Source organism: Oryctolagus cuniculus, chromosome 4 (genome assembly GCF_051225735.1).
Source record: "Oryctolagus cuniculus isolate XC-2025 breed Fujian yellow rabbit chromosome 4, ASM5122573v1, whole genome shotgun sequence".
NCBI classification, from domain to species: domain Eukaryota; kingdom Metazoa; phylum Chordata; class Mammalia; order Lagomorpha; family Leporidae; genus Oryctolagus; species Oryctolagus cuniculus.
This window is the reverse complement of record NC_142870.1, coordinates 28,507,069-28,525,914: the sequence shown is the minus strand read 5'-3', so window position 1 is coordinate 28,525,914 and position 18,846 is coordinate 28,507,069. Positions and strand designations below refer to the sequence as shown.

The following is an 18,846-nucleotide window of genomic DNA, read 5'->3' as shown; positions in this document are numbered from 1 at the left end:
TTATTCCAACCAATGATTTGAGTCATTTGAAGTGTTCGAATGGTTGTTGGGGTACGAATATTTTGAACATTCTCTTGGGAAAATTTATTTTATTTTTAGTTTGAAACTCGTGTATTATGACAAGAAGCAGGAATCAGGTAACAAAATGTGATACGATGCAAATAAAATGAAATATTGAACTAATCTAATATGATTGAAATGCAATTTTTAATGAAATGCTGAAATTTAGTGTTAGCAGGAAATCAAGCATCTTCCCTTTCACACTTTCCAACAGAAAATAGAGGCAATGTTGCATGTAAAATTCAAATTCAAACTCATTCATTGACAATATGCAGAGTAAAAACAAAATATGAAGAAAAGACCCCCATAGAAATATTTATAAATATATCAATGCAAATTTAGACCAGAGAAGTAACATTTATTCAGATTAAATGTGTATTTTATCAAGTTGAAATCATGGTCAAATGTTTCAATTAATATCATACATATACATTAATTGAATCTGAACTTCAAAATCTAAAGTAAAGATGAATACATAATTTTTATTTTATTTATTAAAACATTACTCATATTTTATTTAACACTGATATATTTGACTACTTATTTTTGTCCAAATATTCAATTTCCTAACAGAAACAACTAGCATAAATACAGAAATGAGGAACAAGAATCCACTTTCTAAATGCCCAATTCCAAATCCTCTTTGAGTTGATCTTACTCTGTAGTTTCTTAGAGCATAGCTAGGGTGAAAAGACTTAAAATATCAGTGAAACACGTGGACAAGCACTGTAATAGTTTATTCAGAAATGTTTGTATTTCACTGCAATTATATAAACATATCATGCTCTGATTTATGCTTTGGCATGTTTATAGTCACTTACAATCCGAAATATTTTAAATCAATTGTTTACTTATTAAGTAGTAATGTATTTGAAATTTTCAGTGTAAGAAGTACTTGATGCCATGAGTTTTGTGTTAGTATCTTCATAAAACATAATTAATTATGTAGACTATATGCCCTATAATGTTGCATAAATGAATAGGCATTATATAATAGAAATCATATAATTGCACAATGTGGGATCTAATAAAATATAATATTAAAGTATTACTTTGATGATATGGCTGTATTATATAATCAAAAATTAGAAGATGAAAGTAATCTTTCATTAAATTATGAATTTTTAAAGTACAAAATCACATTTTACATAAAAATTTTATTAGTCTAACCACAAAGTTGTCCTTAAATTTCATCTAAGGGATTTTTCTTATAAAAGTCATTTGGCCTTTATTTAGCACATGTCAGACATGCAAGAAACTCTGTATGCTGTAATAGTCCATTCCTTTTTAACATGATTTGAACATTATTTTTAAGGTTAAGCTTTTATGCATACATAGTTTTTAATTTTTACATTAATGATAAGATATATACATTAGCCCCACAAATGTTTAGAAGTGATCTTATTTAGACAAGGTCATAGTCAAAGTGGAAGTTCTCTCCTCCCTTCAGAGAAAGTACTTTCCTCTTTGATGGCCTGTTCTTTCTACTGGGATCTCACTTGCAGAGCGGATCCTTATTTCAATCATCTTTACTCCTACTATACTGCCTCCATCATGTTTAAAAACAACTGTATTTTTTTTTTTTTAGAAAGGCAGGTATAGAAAAGCTCTCTGTGTGCTGTCTTGATCTTTTGTGGCCTCTACATTTCTGTAGCTTTCACGTGCTATTGAACTCATTTTCCCTACGCGTCTGAGTAAATGGGTCACGTCTGTGCAACTCAAGATGCTCCCGCATCGGCACCATCGGGTCTATGCATCCCCACTGCTTTCAAGAGATCCAGCCATACCCTGGTCATTGACAGAGTCGAGATCAGGAGCTGCTACTCCATCAAGAGAGTTAGTTCTTCAGGAGGAGTAGAAAAGAGAATGTGGCTTAGATGTTCTTCTTGAAAATGATGTTAATTCAGTTTCTCTGTTTTATTTATGTTTTCCTGTCATTTAAAGGGAAGGCAGAGTACAGCAACAGAAAATCCCTGCATAGGTAAGCGTGACAGCAGGAGGGCTTTAATTCTCTTCTATTTCCGTGGTAGGATGTTCTAACACAAAAAAAGTAAGTTGAAAGAATAATGCCCCTTGTGGCAGAATGACAGGTAGGTTATGAAATCACAGGACGAGAACTGGATAGGACCTATTAAGCCCTACCATCCATTCTCGTTACTTTGCTGCCTCTGGTGGGATCTGACCTGCTCTAACCTGTCTAATTTTAAATAACTCCTGCTAAAGGACTTTCTCCTGAGACTCCATTTCCTGCTTAACTACTTAAAACCAACACGTGACACTCTACTTGTTTCACTTCGGTCAGTTTCAACTTATTTCTTTAGTTATTTAATCCGTAGGCAGCCTGAAACCATTTTTCTCTTGTCATGTCCTTATATTCTTCACGTATCAGTGGAATTATTTTATCTCTTATTATGATGACATAAAAGTAGAAAGAAGATAATTTGAACATCAAAGATTTCAACTGCATAAAAAGGTACCTGTCATAGTCAATAGATATAAATGCTTTCTCTACTTTCCTCTAACTACTCTTCCAAGTGTTAAAGACTTACTACTCTAAAGGCGGGAGGAGTTCTGATTATTCGATTGTTGTAGGCCAGTCCTTTTTAGAGAGCTGGGGCAATTTTCACAGAGGAATTAGTCTTCAGCTCTGCAAGGCTGATTTACCAATAAAGAATCAGGCTCTGTGAAATACCTTACTCAAAGAAGATTAATTATGTAGGAGAATATTCACATTATTATTTTTGATGCTAGAAATAATTGGTCTTATGGAGTTGGCCATCTACATTGAGCTCACTTTGTATGTGTAGGTACACACTGGTAATTAATTTAGCCCAGGGTTTACTTTCAGAATACTTCCAGAATAAGGCTTTGCAAATTGCTTCCACTGATCTGGGTCCCACAACCTTATCTCTGGGCTAGGTGATGGATTTCCAGTGTTCTTCCTTTAATACTCTTGCCCATCCACAAAATATTCTCTGTCTACCAATCAAAAGGAATCTTACTATTCCCATGCTCAAAAACCTCAACTAGCTAATTGTTTCTCTTTGTAAACCACCAAAACTAGAAGATCCATCATTGTCTGGACCCTATGGTCCCACTCAGTCCCTTTCAGCCTCAGCAGTCCACTGACTTTTCTCCACACAAGTCAGTCTCTCTCCCATTTGAAGTCATTGAACTGTTTGTTTTCCCCATCTGGAATAAGAAATAGAGCTAATTCTTTCAATTCTTTAAATTATGATTCACATGCCACCTTTTCAGTAAGACCTAAATTGATCATCCTATTTTAATGTTCCATAGCATTTCCATACCTGCCCTCCTTTTCCCCCTTACCAAACATTGCTTCTCCTGACTATGCATCCAAATGTTATATATCATAATAAATTAATTAGTTTTCATGTATATTGCTATTTTTTGAGGTCTATGAGAGCAGATTATTTGGTTTATTTTGTGTGCAGTTACAGTCTGAATGCTTTGGATAACACCTGGGTATAAAAATGTTTCCTATTTATTTGTTTTTTCAAATTTATTTATTATTTGAAAGTTTGATAGAGAGAGAGAGAGAGAGAAAGAGCTTCTGTTTGCAGGTTCATTCTCCAAATGGTTACAAATGTTAGGAGTTGGGCCAGGCTAAAGCCAGAAACCAGGAACCCCAACCAGTTCTCCCATGTGGGTGGCAAGGGCCTAAGCAATTGGACCATCTTCTGATGTATTTTCCCAAGAACATCAAAAGAGAGGTGGAACAGAAGTGAGCAGCTGGCACAACATTTGGTGTTCAAATGGAAAGCAGGTATCACAGGCAGTGGCTTAACCAACAATTTCGGCCCCCACAAATGTTTCTTGAATGAAGGAGTAAAAGAACAAATTAAAAGGGGATTTTAGTTTTGATTGTAAATAGGCTAAAAGAAGTCACTTGTTACTAAAATTTATTTTGATGAAGTTGTTGTGTGATGAACCATTTGTTGGTATTCTAAGGATGTTATTGTCTAAAGAACCAGAATTAGTCAGGTACATTTATAGCCTTAAAATTTAACTCTTTAATGTCTTGTAACTGGATATAAAAATGACATTAATTAACCATTTACTTTTAAGTTCATAAAAATGCAGATATTTGGGCCAACTGTGGAATAGTGGGTACAGCCATTGCCTGTGATGCTGGGAACCCAGTGGGGCACTGGTTTAGTCCTGGATGTTCTACTTCCCATCTAGCCCTCTGCTAATGTGCATGGGAAAGCAATGGAAGGTGGCCCAAGTTCCCAAGTTCCTGCTCCCATGTGGGAGACCAGGATGAAGCTTCTGGCTCCGGGCTTCTGCTTGGCTCAGTCCTGGCTATTGTGGCCATTTGGAGAGTGAACCAATGGATGGAACATATCTCTCTCTGTCTCTCTTTCTCTCTGTCTGTCTCATCTCTCTGCCTTTCTCTCAGCAACATTGCCTTTCAAATAAATAAATAAATACATTAAAATGAGAATATTGATCTTTTTAATAGAAGTGCCCATTGATCATGAATTACAACACACATATGCTTATATTTCTTATGTTGCTTCACTCAGTTAATGATGTATTCAGAAATTACTTATTGAGTCAATGTGGTAGACATTCACTCATATGTTCAAAAACAATTTTACATGTTAATTAGATTCAGTTACTGAGAATGTCCTAGAAATTCAAAGGTGAAAAAGATCAGATTTTGTTATGAGGAAGTACAACTGTGATGAAAAGAAGTAAGCAAATAAACAAAAATAATGCTATGTGATAAGAAAACCAATAAAAGTGCTTAGACGTTTGAGTGAAAAGGAAAATTTCAATGTGGAAGTTCAAATGGGTTTTGTAGAAGTGGTGATAAGTGATACATGTCCTCAAAGCCTACAGCCACACCTGACTAGAGGAAACTTTTACATAGTTTAAAATTGAATTGCACTCTCATATAATCTATCAACAAGCCACACTATAGGAGAGATTTTGCTTAGGGAAATTATACAAATGCACAAATTTTCACTCTGCTCTTTTTTCAATTTTTCTTACTTTTTAAGACCCACATCTAGATTTGAAATTCTATGGTGAAGAGTATTTTTGGGATGATGAATACATGCTTCTAAGATTGTCATGGGTGATCAGCCCCATATGATTTCCTTATCTCCTCATATTTATCCATGACTTCTGGGTTTCTTGATCAAATATTAATATTTCCACCTGCTGTCAAATTCTAATATCCTATTTGCATTAAAAATGTACCTACACTCACAGTTCTCCCCTGGGAACCCTACTCTAGAACCAATGTTCCACAGAATTCCCAGAAGAAGTAAATATATCTTTATTTCAAGTTGATATGATCTTGGATATTGAAAATGCTAATTGATTCTGTAAGAAAATATCAGTTAACAAACTAGTTCAGCAAGGCTGTATGGTAAAAGATCAATATAGAAAAATCCATTTTATTTCTTGCATTAACAATAAGCAATCAGAAAGTGAGATTAAGGTAAAAAAAAGCAAAGTTCAGAAAAGTTAATTACCTTACACGAGTCTACTTAGTTAATAATAAGTGGCAAATACAGAGTGACAGTCTTATCTGCCTATTTCTAATGAGCCTTGAGTACTTTTCAACAGCTCATGAATATATAAACAAAAGAATATAATTCTTGGAATACATTTGCTTTACATGCTAATTTGATGATCACTTTTCATTTAAGAACATTTATTAGACTATCATTTTAAAGAACAATTATGTGAAAAGACTGTTTAGCTCTCTCTTTAAACTGCAAAAACAAAGCCTTTTCTTTTTATTTATTAATTAAAAATGATTCTTACCTGAAGTATTACCAAAAGTATGGTCAAAATTTGGTCCAGTAAAGGGAGGAAAAGTGTTTCCCTGAATTCTTTCCCATTCGTTATCATCATTTAAATCCTGGACCCAGAAACAAAAGCCATCCTCAAAATTACAGTTAATTTTTTCATAATCTGTGAATTAAAAAAATCAAAACTCAAATCAACTACACAATATAAGAAACACAATTAGACTGCTTAGAAAATAGTCTAAGATCTTACAACTGATAACTGAGTGGCTTGCACAAAATCAATTCTTAAATTAATCTCTGTTTCATTCATTTAGGTTAAAACACAGCTTTTGATTGTGAACTGTGTTAAATGTGTTTTGTGTATCCCATCAGAACTTTCACAAACATGTACACAAGCTTCTTGTGCTTTATTACATTTTAGCTCTATTGGTTTATCAACACTAACTTTGTCCAGTGTTTTTTAGTCTCCCTTTTGTCTTTTTTATTTTATTTTTTTTAACTTTTATTTAATGAATATAAATTTCCAAAGTACAGCTTATGGATTACAATGGCTTCCCCCGCATAACATCCCTCCAACCCACAATCCTCCCCTTTCCCACTCCCTCTCCCTTTCCATTCACATCAAGATTCATTTTCGATTCTCTTTATATACAGAAGATCAGTTTAGCATACATTAAGTAAAGATTTCAACAGTTTGCTCCCATACAGAAACATAAAGTGAAAAATACTGTTTGAGTACTAGTTATAGCATTAAATCTCAATGTACAGCACACTAAGGACAAAGATCCTACATGAGGAGTAAGTGCACAGTGACTCCTGTTGTTGACTTTACAAATTGACACTCTTGTTGATGGCCTCAGTAATCACCCTAGGCTCTTGTCATGAGCTGCCAAGGCTATGGAAGCCCCCTGAGTTCACTGACTCTGATCATATTTAGACAAGGCCATGGTCAAAGTGGAAGTTCTCTCCTCCCTTCAGAGAAAGGTACCTCCTTCTTTGATGACCCGTTGTCTCCCTTTTATTACTAAATTTAATACTTTAATCGTAGTTGAATTTATGGAAGCATCTCTGAATTTGTTATATGCTAATTACTACATTTTCACTTGGAACACTTGTAACCTACAAACTTTTAATTTAATTTTATATTTTTTTCTCAAATTGATTATTTCATCTTTTTGAAGAAAAAGAACTATTTTCCAATTCCTTATTTTTTCTTTAGTATCAAATAAAAAGAGATGAGCACAAAAGATACTCATTAAAATTTATGTAATAAAATTTTAGGTTCTCTTACTTTTAAAATTCCATTAAAATATTAAAGCATCTAAAAATTCAAAACCTGGACAGTAAATGATACTCACTGTTAAGCTCACTGGTGTTAAATGCACTGTATGTCGCATGAAAACCAATATAATCGTTTTCATCAGATTCTATAGTAAATGTGACAGTAACTTGGTTGGAAAAAATCCTAATTGTGCCAGGATTAGTTTCTGAAAGGGAAGCTGCAAAAGAAAAAATGAATGACTGTTATTTGTACATGTCTACCTATTCATTTATCCATCCATCAGTTTATTGACTGATCTGCCAATGTGTATATCATTAATCAGTAACAGCATTAATCCTATTATTAATTTATTGTAATTAAACTATATCCTGTTAAGTATTAGAAATCCTCAAATTATTGTATTTTCATGATTTGATAAAACTTTCATTTGTAATCATTAGCTTCACACACAATATACACATAAACAAAGAAATTGCTGTCTCTCTCTCTCACTGTCCACTCTGCCTGTCAAAAAAAAAAAAAAAAAAGAAATTGCATTCTTGAAAAAGATTCCCTAACAAATAGACAACTTAAGCACTAACAAAACCAAAACTTAGTTTGATTCTATGAGATATGACCAATGCCACACTCATAGGGGTGAAAGAAACCTAGGTCAAAATATTATAAACATAAGAATACTTTTTGCTTCTCTCCCTGTATAACTGTAAGACTCCTAAAAGTACTTGATGACTTAATGATTGTTTCCATAACATTTTATATTGCTTTTTTTTTATCATTTATGCCTTGAATCTAAGCTGCTTAAAGATCTATTCCTAATCTTGACTCTCAGAGTGAGTGGAGTATATGGATATAAAGTGTTCTCATGTTGATTTATAAAAATCATTACTATATGAAATTTGCTTTTATAAAAATGTATAGTTTAGTACATACATTTTTAAAAGCAGATAACATTGCCTCCAAGAGTGTCAAAATTGATTCTCAATGGCAAGAGAGTCTTACTTTATGAATGTGTAAAGCCCAGATATACGTTTAGCACATAAATAGATATACACATATATGATATTAAAACTCTATATGGGGGAATTAGAAAAAATGTTCTAAAAAGGCTTCCTAGTCTTGGTATAATAAAAGAGGGGTTAAGAAAGAAAGGTTTATCATTTTAGTTGCACAATTTGAAGTGAGATTCAAGATTCAAGTCTACAAGAAGTACTACATTTGCAGTAGGAGACAGACCTACCGGTTTATTGGGTTCTAAATAAAGACACTTGACTTCCAAGCTGGCCAAGCATGGTGCAGCCCCACTATTCAGCTACTTTGGGATATGAAAAGAACAAAGAAAGGAGTACCTTTCCAGTGGTCTGAGTGATGGAAATTGTCAATGAAGAAGTGAAAAGGCAACGAAGGCTCCGTGAGAGACAAGTGGAGAGAAGACAGAGACGTCTGCAGCCGACCGGTGGTGCAGCCAGCTGCCACTCAGCTGCCCTGCAGCTCAGAGTTTTAGCTAAGAGCGACTTCCACAGTGACCCACTGAGTTTGCTGCAGCCTGGGGAGCTGACTGGGGTTTGACAACTTCCAGTCTTGGGTCAGGAAGGCTGCCTTGCTTACCTCCCCCCTCCCCCACTACTGCAGAATGCCAGGCGGTCAGGAGGGGGTGCCATTTTCTTAGGAGTAGAAGTACTCTGCAGCAAGCTGTGTCACTGCTTATATTGCCCTGGGGAGAACTCTGTGCACCACCCTGACTTTGAGTCCAGCATGGAGCACTAGTTGGGGGGCAGGGTGCCTACCTAAGCCCATGATGGGAGAGCATATTGCCTGCTTCCCACCCCAAGTCCCCCAAAAGGCTCTCAGCTACAAGCAGGGAGGAGGTGCCATGTTGATAAGGTGAATGCAGGCAATTGCAGTTTGTGCAAGTAGGGGAATTTATCTGAGGGATAAATTAGTGGTCTTTACTGACTTTGAGCCTGGCCTGGAGGGTTGGCAGGGGGTGGGATGCCCACTTACGCCTGTAAGCACTGCTCCCCTCTTTCAAGGGCGGATGTACTCAAACTTCCAGGGTGGAACAGTAACACAGAGCAGGCTCTCTGGGTGCCTCGCCTATCTCCATGGATAGAGCAGAATCACAGAGCTGAGAGTGGATGCCTCGCTCTCTGACTGTGGGAGCCTGTGTGCTGTGACTGTAGGAATTCTGTGACTCTACGATAGGGCATGGGATGAAACTGGATCTCTGAGCAATTACTGTGTCTGGCTTCAGAGGCTTGGGGTGCATTTGTTGCAGAGGGTTCTGTGCACTGAGGACAGCACAGACCCTTTTTGAGGTGTATCCGCCTGCATGGATGTGGTGTATAGCCACTGATGGCTTGCCCCAGGCATTGATCACTTTGCCAATGAGGAGGTGAGACAGTGATCACATTAGCTGATGTGATTATACTCTCCCTCCTGCTGACAATAGAGATCTACCACACCCAATGTGGCTCTCCCTGGACTCTTGCACCACTCCCAAGCACTGACTGCAGGTCCCTGGCCCCATCCAGCACTGGCCTCTGAATATCCACTGAAGGGGCAGAAAGGGCACTAATCTCTTCACTCAGCCCAGCTTCCAAAGTGACCACCACAGATGAGGGGATGTCCAAGTAGGGTCAGCAACATTGCAGGCAGAGCTGTAAATTTCCTGTTAGAGATGCCACCTGCCTTTACCTAGCCAGTTCTCCTCCCAGGCCAGGTAGGTAATGGAAGTCAGCAGGGTGCCTTCCTGAGGAGGTTCACACCTCCCTTAGGATGTACCCTACATGAAGAGATAGGTCTGGGCCTCTTAACTTACAAGGCCTAAAGCCCACCAGACTATTTTCAAGCCCCTTCTGTCAGTTTCTATTTGTCTTTCAATCGGGGAACTTATTTGTGGCTTAGACAGCACCTTCCTTTATAATCATAGCCTCTACTCTAACATTAATGGCTCTACTCCCAACCTGTGTGTACTGATGGTCCTCTCCTCTACTTAATGTTGTATGATTATTCAGAATTTCTCTACAGACAAACCCCTCTACCTGCAAAAGTTGAGTGGCCTTTCTCCTAGTCTTGTCTGGGATCAGATTTAAACCATGTCCATCAAACAATCCTCGCAAGAGTCCAGATACCCCCTCCCATTTCCTCTCCTCACCCTAACTTGTATACTACAGTGTCTGTTTAAGTGTTTACAGAAGGTGATAATGGAATGAACCAAGGCCTTCAGTAACCAGGCAGTCAACCAGATGCTTCTCCATCCATACATGCATGTCCCTGCGAAGCCCCAAGATACCCCCAGTGGGCCCCTGTAGACGACATCCCCAGTCAGCAGGAAGTAGCCAGAGAGACTCATCGTCACCCCCTTTCCTATCATCAAAAGGTCAGGATGGTAGCTTTGTGATCCGAATGGAGGAAAGGCCTATACTTCCGGGAATGGGAAGTTCCTACCTGTATGTGTGGGGAAGAAAAGTCCTTGTCAAGGTCCTTGTGGGTGCCTAAAGGTCAACTAATGAGGATCAGACCCGCCTCAACCTTACCCCCATGCCCTGAATCTATAAAAGGAGCTCTCCCAATCTCTGATGCGTGGCTTCTCCAGCCCCTGCTCTGTTGCTCTGTTGGGACGGGGGAACCTCGCCTGGGAGTGGAACCCCAATAAAAGCCTGTGACTTAATTGATTCATCTGCCTGGGAAGATTTGTTACACGCCAGACACCTGCAGACTATTCCTACCAGCTTTCCTTATTGTGTAACCCAAATGATTCTTATATTGAAAGACTTTGAATTCTAAATATCTAAGCAACTGAGGGATGCAAACTTTCTAGAAATTTTGCTTTACAACTATCTACCTGACTTTTTTTCTGCTTTATTTCCCATATAATTGGAATTGTATTAGAAAATGGCTTTTGGTTAAATCTAAATGTTAGTGGCTGAATAGACCCTGGGTGGTTGGAATGTGTTGGATCTCAGTGTTATCTTAAAAAAAGCAAATAACTCTGATCATATTTAGACAAGGCCATGGTCAAAATGGAAGTTCTCTCCTCCCTTCAGAGAAAGGTACCTCCTTCTTTGATGACCCATTCTTTCCACTGGGATCTCACTCATGGAGATCTTTCATTTAGGTTTTTTTTTTTTTTCTCCCAGAGTGTCTTGGTTTTCCATGCCTGAAATACTCTCATGGGCATTTCAGCCAGATCCGCATGCCTTAAGGGCTGATTATGAGGCCAGAGTGCTGTTAGGACATTTGCCATTCTATGGGTCTGCTGTGTATCTCACTTCCCATGTTGGACCATTCTCTCCCTTTTTGATTCTATCAGCTAGTATTTGCAGACACTATTCTTGTTTATGTGATCCCTTTGGTTCTTAGTCCTATCATTACAATCAATTGTGAACAGAAATTGATCACTGGGACTAGTGAGATGGCATTGGTACATGCCACCTTGATGGGATTGAATTCGAATCCCCTGGTATGTTTCTAACTCTACCATTTGAGGTAAGTCAGCTTGAGCATGTCCCGCATTGCACATCTCTTCCCTCTCTTATTCCCACTCTTATATTTAACAGCGATCACTTTTCAGTTAAGTTTCAGCACTTAAGAAGAATTGTGTATTGATTACAGTATTCAACCAAAAGTATTAAGTAAAACAAACAAAAAAAATACTAAGAGGGATAACATATTAAGCTGCTCATCAAGTCAGGGTGAGGGCTGATCAAGTCACCATTTCTCATAGTGTTCATTTCACTTTAACAGGTTTGCTTTTTGGTGCTCAGTTAGTTGTCACCTATCAAGGAGAACAAGTGGTATTTGTCCCTTTGGGATTGGCTTATTTCACTCAACATAATGTTTTCCAAATTCCTAACAGGGATCACTTTTCAGTTAAAATTTAAACACCTAAGAATAATTGTGTGTGAACTCAGGGGGCTTCCATAGCCTTGGTAGCTCATGACAAGAGCCTAAGGTGATTAGTGATGCCATAAACAAGAGTGTCAATTTGTTAAGTCAACAACAGGAGTCACTGTGCACTTACTCCTCATGTAGGATCTTTGTCCTTAGTGTGCTGTACATTGAGATTTAATGCTATAACTAGTACTCAAACAGTATTTTTCACTTTATGTTTCTGTGTGGGAGCAAACTGTTGAAATCTTTACTTAATGTATGCTAAACTGATCTTCTGTATATAAAGAGAATCGAAAATGAATCTTGATGTGAATGGAAGGGGAGAGGGAGTGGATAAGGGGAGGGTTGCAGGTGGGAGGGACGTTATGGGGGGAAAGCCATTGTAATCCATAAGCTGTACTTTGGAAATTTATATTCATTAAAGTTAAAAAAAAAATAAATAAATAAATAAAGCACACATAAAATAGAAAAAAAAGCAAATAAGTAATTTTTGGTGACACAGTGACTGATGTGTTGTCAATGCTTAGTGGATGTCAGATATTGTTTCTCTTTCTCATAGACTTGGTTTTACACTCTGAAAAGGAAGCAATTATGACTTACTTTCTGTACTTCTGCCACTGGGTAAGAGTATGGGAGATTTTAATCATTATTTCAGTGCATATATTAAGACGTGAATAAACCAAGTTATCGCCTTTTTCTACATAAAAATATAGGTCTTACATTGAAAGAAAAAATAAACAATTATCTAATAATTTTTAAACTGTAGATTTTTCCTGTTATTATATTTTAGCTGACAGAACAAATTTTTAGCCACAGTTATCTCAGGAAAATCTAGTTTCTTCTGCTGAAATGCCAATAGTTCTAGCTATACTAATTTACATAGTCTTGCCAAGAAGTCACACTGAAATGTGAAATAATTCATCATTTGTCTTCTTACAGCAAATGCTTTGGGGGTTACGCACTGGGAAAGAGCTAAGCCAGGAAGCATGATAATGATGGAGTGTAGTTTGGAAAGTGAGCAATGGACAGGAATGGTAGACTTTCTACAGTGTGATTCAGCAGGCCTAGTATCCCATTTCCAAAACATCAAACATAGCTCAAATGAACACTGATAGAGGTGTCAAAATGCCAAGCTCAGAAATGTGCTTGCAAGCTCACAGTTGTTCTGCATTATTTCTATCCCAAATGCTTCTTAGGTAATTAATAGCATAAATGATTTCTATTATTGGCAACATACTTTACTGCGTGCCTCCTACGAATTCTGTATGGGGACCATGTGCTGATGACACACAGAGGAAATAATGAGGGTCTGTATTAGAAAATTCAGATTGTTGAGTAATAAAAAATATTAACTGTGGAATTTCTCAGTACTGGAGAAATGCTATGGGTGTACAGAAGAGGCAATCCTTAATTTTTAGGTGCCATGGTTGGGGAATGTTTGTAAGCTTCTGGAAGGGATGATTTTGTAAGTCAGTGCTTGTTGAACTTTCCCATGAATTATACCCTAATCAGCAGAAATATGGATGCATATTTCTCATTATACACAGAAATGTCTTAACAAAAGAATAAAGCCTACTCCAAAATTTTACTTTAAAATATTTACACCTATTATTTAATTTTCTATTCAAATTATGATTGTTTTATTGTAAGATAAATTGGCAACTAAGGGGAAAATCCATCATTCTTTGATTATACACTGCCTATGAATACTTCTGAGTGCCTCAGTTTTGTAAGTATTGTCCTACGCAAGGTTAAGCTGTTCTATTTGAGATATACTGTCATTAATTAGCATGAGCACTTGGGGTATCAAGAATGCAGAACAACTGTGTGCTTGTAGACACATATTCTGGGCTAGGCATTTTGAAACCAGTTTCACTGTGTTCAGTTGAGCTATTTCTAATGTCTTTGAGGATGCATAAAAACATTTATGGATTTTTCTGAACAAAAAAAGAACTCATTAATCATTTTCAATCCCATCCATGCATATCCATTCATGATAGATAATTATAACGACCATTGACTACAACTAAAAGGAAACCTTCTTGAACTATCCTGATAATTGATTCTGACTTACTTCAATTTCCATATTTACCTGAAGACCCTAATGTACTTTATGTCATCTTTTTTATATAATGTCCAACTTTCTCTCATTCTCTTTACCATTACAGAGCATATTTTCTATGGTTGTGCATACCTTATTCTGTCTTAAATGTCCATTTATTTTACCAGTCTCCTTGTTAGATATCTGGTGTTTTCTGTACAAGTACCAGTTACAGAATATTTATCTCATGACTACACAAAAATCACTGAAAAAGGGCCTTTAGAATTTGTTTATACTGACTTATCTCTAACAAAATACGTAGCTACTATTTTAGAGTTATTAGATATTTTTATGTCTTTGTAATTTCTGTAGATAATTTTGTTTCCCTAATTTCAGTGAAATATATCAATTTTTCAAGGAAATAAAATAACAGCACTGGAGATATACAAGGTATCTGCAAAATGTAATGGGAAATGCATATTATTTTTAAATCTCATTTTCCACAAATGATTTGAATGATACTCATAAATCCTAAGTTGGAATTTAATGAAAACAAATCTTATCAGCATCACTTGTATAGAGAAGTTTGTTGAAACACTTGGATAAAAATAGGATTGTGAGTTGATAATAAGAAAATTGACACTACTTTAAAGACATAATTCTAAATTTCTAAGAAATACAAATTATCTCTGTTGATTTATACTGTGAGTACCATATAATAGAAGTATAAATCTGTTATTTTAATTTTAAATCAACAAATACCTAGCTTTAAAAGTACACCAGAAAATATGCTAACTGCAGGAGGTAAGATATTATTGCATTTCTTTTAAAAATTTTAAATTTTAACACCCAGCATTCTTTCTTATATTTTTTCAGGTTAAAACCAAGATACTTAATTTTCAAAACTTTAAAATGTGTTTTTATTTAAAAATATTTAAATTAAAATTTCTTGAAATTTAATGATATTTTTACTGATTTTTGTCTATTTTAGTATTTGGTTTCTTATTACAGTTTATGATAATTATTGGTGCACTATTTATACCACTTAACCTAATAATTCTAATATTTATTCATGGATTACTGATAGTCCAAGCATGTGGAAATAGTATTTAGACAAATGGTTAGAAACAGGGTGAAAGAACATGAGGGTAACCTATCTAGCACTCACTGTGCAGTTAATTTCTATGAACTTAAATTTTATCACTTATAGAGATTATAATAGCATCTTCATAATTGGTTTGGAGAACATCTATGGGTTAAATTAAGTTGCTAACACACAATGACTTTACACAATGTAAGTGATCAATGTACGCTAAAATTATATATCTGACATTATCCTTGGCAAATATTTATGTGAAATAGCTTACTTATCCACCCAAGTAAATAATTATTTTAACCATGATTTTAGGAAACTACATCTGTTAAATACAGAAATAAAATACATTATCAAAAGGTTGATCCATTTATTTGAGCCCAATGTGACTACCATGAGTGCATATGTTTTTTGTGTACTCATCACATTTGTGTGCAGGCACTTAAAGGATAATGAATAACTGCAATGTGTTTAAGGTCAGAGAGTTTGGGGATTAATTTCTTCCCCTCAAGCCAAATAGCTCTGTGAACCTTTTGATTTAACATTTTCAATACAATTTTGCTTTTCTGTAATGTGTACTTTGTAGGTATGTTGAAAATATTAAATTAGAAAATCCACAGAAATCATTTAGTACAGCACATCTATAAGCACCCAATAAAACTAAGCTTATTAGCATATCCCCAAATATTTGTGAAATATTTTAAATCAATCAAAATATTTGATAGGATTATATTTTCAATATCTACAAGCAAAATGCGAAAGGAAAAATTATTAAACCATAATAAAAGAAGTCCCTTGCAATGATATCTCAACTCTATGGGTGAGCAAAGTTTGTTATTCCCTGGTTTATTTCCACAATCTTGTCTTCATCCTCATTTTATTTCCTCCTAGAACTTTCCCCTATTTTCTTTGGTTACCATGAATAGGGGCCAGCTGGAATAATAAAGTGGGGTAGCAGATATTTCACTAGTGTGTTCCTTGCCCTTTCTATGGATTCCATCAGTGATCATGTATTAATAATAAATGGTCATGGAACAACAACACCATCTACATTTGGCTGTACTGAGCCTTCTTCCTGTGCTGGAAACTGTTCAACCCTTTTAATTAGTGTTAAACAGAGGAGCTCTACACATTGAAAGTAAGAACAGAGACCCTATGAGACTAAGTAATGAGTGTGGGAGAAAAATAGAATAATAATTTTTAGGGATTGTCTGTGTTTTGCCTAATAGAGAATAGTATTAACACAATATATAGTAACAAAATACATAATTATATTTATTTGGCAAAATTTATATGATTTTCAAAACATCAATTAGAGGATAACCATGTGAAATCATGTTATTATAAAGAAGATTATATAGAACATCAGTTTCTCAGTTTTTATAATGAGGACCAATTTGGCTTTTTTCCCTTGGTTACTTAAACTGCACGATTATATTCAGTTCTGAACCGAAGTAGACACATACCACTCCAAAAAGCTCACCAAATATTTTCATTTTGATATCAATTCATATTTGCTTTAACTTACCTCTTAAAATCTTGCTTGGACCTACACCTTCATAAATGTTTAACAGGTCTGTATAATACGTATTAAAAGAATCGAAGCTCAGTTTAATAGACAGTCCTTGGTTTACCCTAAATTAAAAACAAGATATAGATTATATCTTAACAGTGATGTAATTCTTAACACATTGTAGGGTTTGAATATTTTTCTTCTTATAGTAGGAAACACATAACATATGACACTTCCTTTTAACATAGTATTGTTAGCTATGCACACAACATCGCACAGCAGATCTTTGGAACTTTTGCGTGCTTGAAATCTATATCCATTTATCAGCAGCTCTCCGTTTGTTCTCTCCGCCCGCAACGCCTGGCGAACACCAATCTACTTTCATTTTTAGTTTAACTACTTTGAATGCTTCACGTAAGTGCAATCATGTGGTATTTATCTTCCTTTGTTTGCCTTATTTCACCTAGCATAATATTCTTAAATTTCAGTCATATTGTGCTTACAGAATTTCCTTCTTTCTTATGATGAAATGATGTTTCATTTTGTATGTATACTGTATTTCCTTTATCTCTTCATCTGTTCACAAACATTTAAGTTCTTTCTGTATCTTGGCTACTGTGAATAATGCTGAAATGAAATGCTGAAATCTCCTGGAGGTTCTTATTTCAATTCTTTTGAATCAATAAGCAGAATTAAAATTGTTGTATCAGTTAATGGCTCTAGTATTGACTTTAGGAGGAACCCAAATACTGTTTCCATAACTGACTCACCATTCAACATTCCTATTGTCCTTGCACAAGGGTTCAAATCTTTCTATGTCCTTGTCAACATTTTTTTTGGGGGGGTACTGGTCATTCTAACAAATATGGGTTGATATCTCATTGTAGTTTTGATCTGCATTTCCAATTAGTAATGCTAAACATCTTTACATGTGCTTGTTTGACATCTGTATGTCTGATAATGAATGTTTATTCTCATTTTTTAAAGACTTATTTTATGTTTTTGAAAAGCAGAGTTACAGAGAGAGAAAGAGAAAGAGATCTTCCATCTGCTAGTTCACTCCCCAAATAGCCACAAGGGCTGGGACTGGGCCTGGTGGAAGCCAGGAGCCCGGAGCTTCATCCGCATCTCCCTTATGGGTGCAGAGGCCCAAGGACTCAGGCCATCTTCCACTGCTTTTCCCAGGCCATTAGCATGGAGGTGGATTAGAAGCAGAGCAGTCAGGATTTAAACTGTTCCCATATGGGATTAATGCATCACAAGCAGAGGCTTAACCTACTACCCACCATGCTGGCCTCTTCCATTTTCAGTCGGGTAACTTACTTTTTGTTTTAAATGGGTTTGTTTGATTTTTTTGGTATTGAGTTGTAGTAGTTCCTTAAATATTTTTGGTCTTACTTCCATATATATAGTTTGAAATATTTTCTACAATTCTATGGGTTGCTTTTTTTATTCTGATGATGGTTTACTTTGCTATCCAGAAGTTTTTTTACTTTGATGTAACCCAATTCATCTAATTTTGCTTCTATTGCCTGGGTTCAGGGTGTCATATTCTAGATATCATTGCTAAGATAAATGTTACGAATATTTGCCCTATGTTTTCTTCTAGGAATTTTATAGTTTCAGTTATTATATGTAAGCCTTTAATCCATTTTAATCTTGAATTTTGTGCTTGGTGTAGTACTAAGGTCTGATGTCATTCTTTGTGAATTTCATATTTTTCTATATCATTTGTTGAATATACTATCCTTTCCCTGCTGTGAGGTTTTTACACCCTTGTTGAAGATGAGTTGACTGCAAATGCAAGGACTTATTTCTGCAATCTCAATTCTGTTGGTCTATATATGTGTTCCTATACCAGGACATTACTGTTTTGGTTTCAATAACTTTGTAATATATTTTGAAATCAAGCAGTACAAGGCTTACAGTTTTTTTTTTCTTTGTCAATATGTTTTTCCTATTTAGGTACTTTTTGGTCCCAAATGAATTTCTGGAATTTTTCTCTATATCTGTGAAAAATACCCCCTTCAACAGTGATACATGTTGAAGCTGAAGAAGTTTATACGAACTCATACAGGCTATCTCCACCACTGGCCCTATGGTAAATGTGACTGTAATGTCAAAGCTGGTCTCACCTAGCACCAAATACAATTTAATTACGTCTTAAACATT

General features: G+C 35.7%; 1 protein-coding gene across 1 annotated transcript in view; it reads right to left on the bottom strand.

The window, feature by feature from the left end:
* The window catches only part of TMPRSS15 (transmembrane serine protease 15), a 134,698-nt gene that overhangs the window by 68,339 nt on the left and 47,513 nt on the right, over positions 1-18,846 (bottom strand). The window contains exons 9-11 of the mRNA XM_070071911.2: positions 16,690-16,796; positions 7,211-7,351; positions 5,866-6,015 (exon numbers count right to left, since the gene is read on the bottom strand). Coding sequence (XP_069928012.2) covers positions 5,866-6,015; positions 7,211-7,351; positions 16,690-16,796 — 398 coding nt within the window. The remainder of the gene's footprint in view (positions 1-5,865; positions 6,016-7,210; positions 7,352-16,689; positions 16,797-18,846) is intronic.